At 35.4% G+C, this 7,424-nt stretch overlaps 1 protein-coding gene across 1 annotated transcript in view; it reads right to left on the bottom strand.

Moving 5' to 3' along the window:
- The window catches only part of LOC107602551 (actin-binding LIM protein 3-like), a 73,802-nt gene that overhangs the window by 25,645 nt on the left and 40,733 nt on the right, over positions 1-7,424 (bottom strand). The window contains exons 5-6 of the mRNA XM_016295079.1: positions 4,430-4,556; positions 2,912-3,005 (exon numbers count right to left, since the gene is read on the bottom strand). Coding sequence (XP_016150565.1) covers positions 2,912-3,005; positions 4,430-4,556 — 221 coding nt within the window. The remainder of the gene's footprint in view (positions 1-2,911; positions 3,006-4,429; positions 4,557-7,424) is intronic.

Here is a 7,424-nt window from a genome sequence, read left to right on the forward strand (position 1 = left end):
TCTGATTTTCACCAGTAAGAAAAAAGTGTTTTAAAGCTTGTTGTTTTGCAGAACATCACAGTTATATATGACATGAGAATAAGGCCTGAAGTTAGGAAGAACATTTTAAGGAAAATATAATTATATTTTCATAATGATTTTTTTCTTCTCAAACCTTGTCTTGTAAAAACACCCCTGGCCAAATGCCCCCAGAGAGCATTACTTACCACTTTGATAATTACTGTAGTTACCATGTTCTGAACATCACATCCTTTCTTTCCCCCAGATGTATTCTATCTAGGTGGTTGAATAAAAATATTTGGACTTTATATCTAAAAATTACCTCAACTTAGCACCAGCAAGCTTGTTAGCTAGACAGTTAGCATCAGCTAACAATATTAACTTTTTTCTCTCAGGTACATTGCAGTGTAAGCTTCATAGTGAACATTACAACATCAACAACAAAAATATATCTCGACTCAATATAGTGGTTATTTTGGGAAAATCCCAGATATTTTGAGCAGTAGGATTATAAAAAATATGTGCTAATATAAAATTTAATTAAGTAGCCTATATAAAATTGCTAAATAAATCTATCTATCAGTACTTTTTTACTTAAGTACATAAAAAATCGAGTACTTTTGTACTTTCACTCGAGTAAAATTGAAAAAGGAGTACTTTTACTTGAGTAATATTTTATTATATGTATCTGTACTTTTTTACTCAAGTACTTGATTTGTGTACTTCTTCCACCACTGTTCTTCTGTGGCTTTCTTTAAAACTATTCACATCAGAAAAACAACGACAAACAAAATAACTGACCATTATGTATCGAAAATGTAAGTTCTTAGACTAGTATGACAGTTGCTATTCATAGACAAATATCGTAAATACATCAAATGTCTCATTAGGAAGCCCTGAGAAGAAAGGGGCATATTCGAGAGGAGGCACAGAGCAGGTGGCAAAAGAAGGCCAGTTTATGAGCTAGAGACATAGTGTATGCTGTCACTGCTCCAGGAATCAGCAAGCTGTCAGTTTCTAAGTGTTCAGAGGCATGTGGTATTACTAGGTGTCTCCCAGGGGGAATGAGTGCAAATCATACAGGCAGATAAAGATAAATCAGCCTGTGTCCCAATAGCTATAAATAACCTGACTTGAGCTCTCGCTGGAACATGGAGCACTTCACACTAGCCACTCAGACTGGGATAAGAGCAAACAGCAATGAGTTAGTGTGTGCGAGTACACAATCAGACTCAAATGTTTTTCAAATGCGTGTGTATTAGCATTAAGCTTCATCAGCTTTGGAACTCTCAGCTGGCAAATTATCTCCTTTCTTATTTGTATGTAAACTACCTCATCATGTTTCACTTCCCCTGCGACTGTCACATTACTAAAAGTCTCTCACGTTCTCTGTCTCTCTCTCCAACTCCATGACTCCACAACCCTACTCAGGAGTGTCAGAAAATAGCAAGTCAACAAAAGAAAGGGTGCCAGGGGTACCTGCCAAAATAACCACTCTTGCTTATGAAGCGTCAAAGGCCAGAATATTAGGCCATTCCTCTGAAGGACAAGCCACAGGGGAAGAAAACTAAAGGCAGGGCAGCCTACTGGCTCTTGATGAGCTCTATCACTCATTCCCGCAGTAACTACCCACTGAAACATTACTGGTAAGGGGTCTGAACGTTTAGCGCTCCATTTCCAACCACCTGTGATAAACTTCAACTACATTTTTTAATACTAATATAAATATTATATTACCATACAATACATATATATATTTTTGGAGGAAGGCCGAGAAAAATAAATATCAGAAGCAATAGTAACAGTGATAGTCCTCACTTGTTTATTTTCTCAAAATGTTATCCTCTACTAGTCTCTCCAAGGTGTATTTTTTGCTGTCTGTTAACCATAAATGGTGAAAGCGTTGTTAGGGTTAGAGAGAAAAGAGTGTGTATTTCTGAGGGAAGAGTGCTTCAAATAGTGGTTTTATTCCCCCGTCTGTCTGGGCTTCTTAATCCATCTCCTCATTCTTAGCCCTTGATCTTTTTATAATGGAGGCTTCCTGCCTGGCCTGCTTGATAGATCAATTCATGTTCTTTTCAGGTACAACTCAATGTAATCGCTGTCTATTCAGCAGAGTTCTGAGGTAATTCAGAGTCAATAGCAATCAAAGACGAGACACTCATCACAAATAACTACTATAGTATATGTGTATAAGTAATGAGTCAATTGCTCAAGTTCAATGTTCTCTACAGGAAGTCCACAAAAGTATTTAACAGGGGGTCTGTAGACATGAATGAAACTTTCATTACATTTCTAATAAATAACACTACACTACCACTCAAAAGTTTGGGGTCAGTAAGATTTTTTGGTAACACTTTACTTAAAGTCATGCAATCTCATGAATAATTGTAAACACGGTAAATATGGCACATGATGACACTTATCAATTCATTGTTACACTATGCATTTTAAATTCATTTATAATTATTTTCTACAAGAAATAATGTATTACAACGCACATTATGAATAATTATAATGCATTATACCATCTATTAACCCTTTATAATGCATTATAAATAAAGGCTTTCAGTAAAGTGTTACTGATTTTTTATGCTTTTGAAAGTCTCTTATAATCAATATTGAAATCAGTTGTGCTGCTTAATATTTTTGTGAAAACCCTGATAGGTTTTTTCAGTACTCTACTGAATAGAAATTCAAAGGAACAGCAAGAATGACATTATAAATTACTTTACTGTCATTTTGATCAATTTAATGCATCCTTGCTAATTAAAAGTATCAATTTCTTAAATTGCATTGTAAGGTATAATATAATAGGCAGATCTAACTTTTCTGTATTGGGGGTTCCTGGCTGAGAGTCTGAGTTGGGGGGTCTATTGGACACTGGTCCTGTGGTGGGATGTACACTCACCTCCAGCACACGTCCACTGATGTATCTGTCGCATGTTTCACACTTTATCCCAAACTGGGCATGGTAGTCTGACTCACAGTAAGGAATGCCGTCTCTGCATGCAAATTAAGACTCACATGAATAATCACATTCTTATACCATTACTAAAAATAAAATACAGGTGCATAGGTTTCACAAAACCGGAAAAACCATGACCTTTGTGACTATCATTATTATTATTGTCACAAAAGTCCACAACAGGAGCACCTGCTTATCAGTAAATCAAGTTTATATGCATATACATTACCGTTCAAAAGTTTAGGGTCCGTAAGGCTTTTTAATGTCTTTGATAGAAATCTCTTATGCCCAAGCCTGCATTTATTTGATCAAAAATACAATAAAACAGTAATATTGTGAACTCTTATCACTATTTAAAGGGTCATGAAACACCCTGTTTCAGCACTGGTTAGTTCTCACTACAGTTTTAAAAAATGCTAAAAAAGTGGAGCGGAGTGGGAAGAGGGGAGACAGACAACACACACAGCTTCGGGTTCAGACAGTTTCATTTCACTCCCATCGAGTTAAAAACACAAATAAATGCACAACCATTTGCACTCTGCATCGAAAACATATGAATGCACAGTTGCACCTCTGATAACCGAAGGCTTATTCTGCAGCGTTTATATAAGCCTTTTGATGGCTTGTGTAAACGGAGTTTACGGAGTGTTGACGGAGCTGTAAAAACGGTTACACTCACTAAGTGAATGAATCGCGTTTGTGCCGAACTCTTATTACAAAGCAAAAACAAACGCTCTCCTTCCTTCGATCCATGAACGTTTCTCTCAGTTAATGTATGTGATCTCACAGTCTGAAGCGTCTGTCATAGCAAATCAACACATGTTGTTGTGAATAATTAAGTGAAGCTTCTTCTCATAGGATAAGAACACGCAGTCTCATGAATAATTTAATAGACACAGACGCGTCATCGATGTACTATAGTCCTTTGCCACGTCACAAATTGTGACGTCAACATGATGTAGATTTTAAACCCGGAAGATGAAAATAGTGCAAAAATGCTTAAAATTAACCAGTTTTCTCAAACAGTTAAAATGATCGGATGCTAACATTGTCTTCTATAATGTGCAACACAAACACCTCTGCTAAAATCTCAGAAAAAGTAGTCTGGGGTTTCATGACCCTTTAAATGAACTATTTTCTATTTTAATATAAAACATTTTTTTTAGCACCACTACTCCAAGTCTTTAGTGTCACATGACTTTTGAACGGTAGTGTATATATAGTGAGAGAGTGTTCACACAAATTTCTGAATTGTATATTTATCCACATATTTTATATCCATGTATACAAATGATACAAAGGCCTATTACTGGAAGGGAATGTGTAAAATATTAGGGAAATTGCTATTAAATATTTATTAAATGAACAGACTGGTTTCAAACACAAAAAGAGGCTGCTTTGTGCAACACAATGTGTGGCTGAAAGTAAGCCAGCAGGTCAACAGAAGGAGTGTTCACTCACTTGCTAATGTACTCTCCCGTCAAGACCAGGCCGCAGGTCTGACACCTGAAGCAGCTGACGTGCCACTGTTTCTCTAACGCCAGCAGAGATTGACCCTGTTTGATCTCCTCCTTACAACCTGCACAGTCTAAAAAGAGCCATAAGGAAGAGAAGAGAGGTTATATAATGGACTTTAGGTTCAAAAGTCTTTCCTGTGTCCAGTTGGCCTTGACAGGTTTATAAAAAAAAACATAAAATACAAATCAATAAATCGGTATTAAGGTTAAGTTAGCAGAAATAAACACACACTTTATTGAGCTGTGTAGGCAGGGTAGGCCAGCATATGATATATGGCTGTAACAGGATTTTGAGCACAGAAAGGTCAGTGCATCATTTGTTTTTATTTGGAGGATGTTCAGCTATGTTTAGATTATTTCCACCGTGACACAGAGCTCAGCTTTCTTCAGTTCACCTTCACGATCAATCAGGTCAATCTTTACACAGAGATAGATGTTAACTCTTATATTCCAACAATTTCTTTCCTCCATTTCCCTGTAGCAGCTGTGATTACAAGTGCTTAAGAGAAACAGAAGATGGCTCATTTTTGTTATGTAGTAACTCATAAGTAACTTGGGGAAAAAAACGAATATGATTTTCTTGTTATTGAAACAGGTATTTCTATAAAGTTTGCCAGACTTTCAAAAAACAAATCTGGTTAAGCTCAGGCACTTAAATTTGATTATTAACACAATGCCAAGACTATTAAGAGGATTTCAAACAGGATGGAACTTCACAGGATGGAAATAAAAAGCTAAAGTAAGTTAGCCATTACTCAGAGAAGGATTGAGCATTTCATATTAAACCCGTTTTTTATGTTAGAAGGAACAGGTGGCATGGCAAAAATGGTAACCAAAGTAATTAAATTATTTAAGATTCACTATTATGTTGAACATATCCCCTAACAGGGATGCTCATTTTAACCGGTTAACCGTTAACCAGCCATAATAATTTTGACCGATTATTACAATCAGTTAAACGGTTTAAAAAGTAATTTATTTATTTTTCAGTGGGTCTAATTTATCAAAATATTTTAAAAGGTTTCTATGGCATGGCTAAAATACACTACATGAATAAAAAAAATTTTTAGAGAGAAAAAAAACAATCGCATATAAGTCGCATTTTATTATTTCATTCAGGCCTAATGCCAACACGAAATGTTTACAAACATTATAATAAACACTGTAAACATAGCTAGGCTATTTTAGTTCCCCTCACTCCTAACCTCCCCTCACAACAAATCCTTTCCATTTAACAGTATTTATAAATGAACAAGAATTAAAAATATAAGAAGCTATAGCTATATAAACGACAATCCAAAATGAATTAATTTAGGCTAAAACAAAACTGAAACCAACGCTGGGTCTCTCATTCGACAAAAACAAATGTTTCCATATTCAATCTATTTGAATGCCAAAATATTATTATGTAGCCTACTTCACTGGCGTTCCAATATCCTCGTGAAACAAAATGTTTTGCATAACATCATGACGATATGGTGATAACGCTTAACGGCACAGATTTGACTACATATTTAAACTGAGCAGTGTGTTTTTTTCCATATGTGTGACTGACTGTATTTTATTATAATAATGAACAGGCTGCACTATTGTCAAGGTAGCAAAGCTTAACTGTGTGCGCGCTTGCGGCACCGGAGCAATCACTTGAATTTTTTCCTTCTAACAGTAGAAGCAACTACTCCTTTAGTCATTAAGATAATACGAATTGTAAAAGGTTTGCGTTTATTTGTGTACATTCACAATACAAACAAATCTTTGTGCTTTTGTAAAACAGGCCTAAAGAAAAATAGGATGCCGTTTTCTGTCGTCTTGGTTTCCTTTTGCACAGCATGAAAATGAACCGAAACTCTGCATACTAGGCTACTTGTTGCACATTTTTTTCTTTCGTTTTCTTAATTTATTATTTAAGTAAAAATATATTTCTAGTATAGGCCTATTTATTCATTATATATAGCCTATATATATATTCTCCGTTCGCAGAAGCGTTGCAGGTGCGTGATGTGATATGATATGACTATGTGAATCCTCATGTTCTGTTGTTTGCTGCTTTTTGCGCATGTACAATTAATCCCCGGAAAACAAATGTTAGTATTTTTAACGGGACACAGACATTTATCATTTCTAATTTAATTCAATTCTAATTTAAAATAATCTTGCCGGTTAACGGTTAATAATCATTTAACGAGCGGCGGTTGTCAGTTAGGAAAAATAACCGAAATGAACATCCCTACTAACTAATATAATTTCCATCTTTAAAATTTTTTATAAAATATATAAAAAATATATTTTATATAGTATATAATGGGAAAGACTGCATAGCAAAAATGACCCAGACATATTCAGACTCCCTACAATTGTTCAACCAAAGAGCAAACACAGACACAGAACTCAGATGCTCTTCACCTCTGGCCTTTATAAAAACATCACAGCATTTTGCCTGTTTACCCATATGCTACACACACTCTAATCTGTTGAACAGGGGTCTGTCCTCTCCCCTCAGAGACATGCAAGTCAATACAGCCATATGGAGGGTTTTAGCTCCCAAGCCTTTGAAAAAAAAAAAATAATAAATAAATAAAAAAATATATATATACAGTGGGTACGGAAAGTATTCAGACCCCCTTAAATTTTTCACTCTTTGTTATATTGCAGCCATTTGCTAAAATCATTTAAGTAAATTTTTTTTCCTCATTAATGTACACACAGCACCCCATATTGACAGAAAAACACAGAATTGTTGACATTTTTGCAGATTTATTAAAAAAGAAAAACTGAAATATCACATGGTCCTAAGTATTCAGACCCTTTGCTCAGTATTTAGTAGAAGCACCCTTTTGATCTAATACAGCCATGAGTCTTTTTGGGAAAGATGCAACAAGTTTTTCAGGGGATCCTCTGCCATTCCTCCTTGCAGATCCTCTCCAGTTCTGTCAGATTGG

This window comes from Sinocyclocheilus grahami, unplaced genomic scaffold (genome assembly GCF_001515645.1).
Source record: "Sinocyclocheilus grahami isolate Dianchi unplaced genomic scaffold, SAMN03320097.WGS_v1.1 scaffold330.1, whole genome shotgun sequence".
Classification (NCBI taxonomy): Eukaryota; Metazoa; Chordata; class Actinopteri; order Cypriniformes; family Cyprinidae; genus Sinocyclocheilus; species Sinocyclocheilus grahami.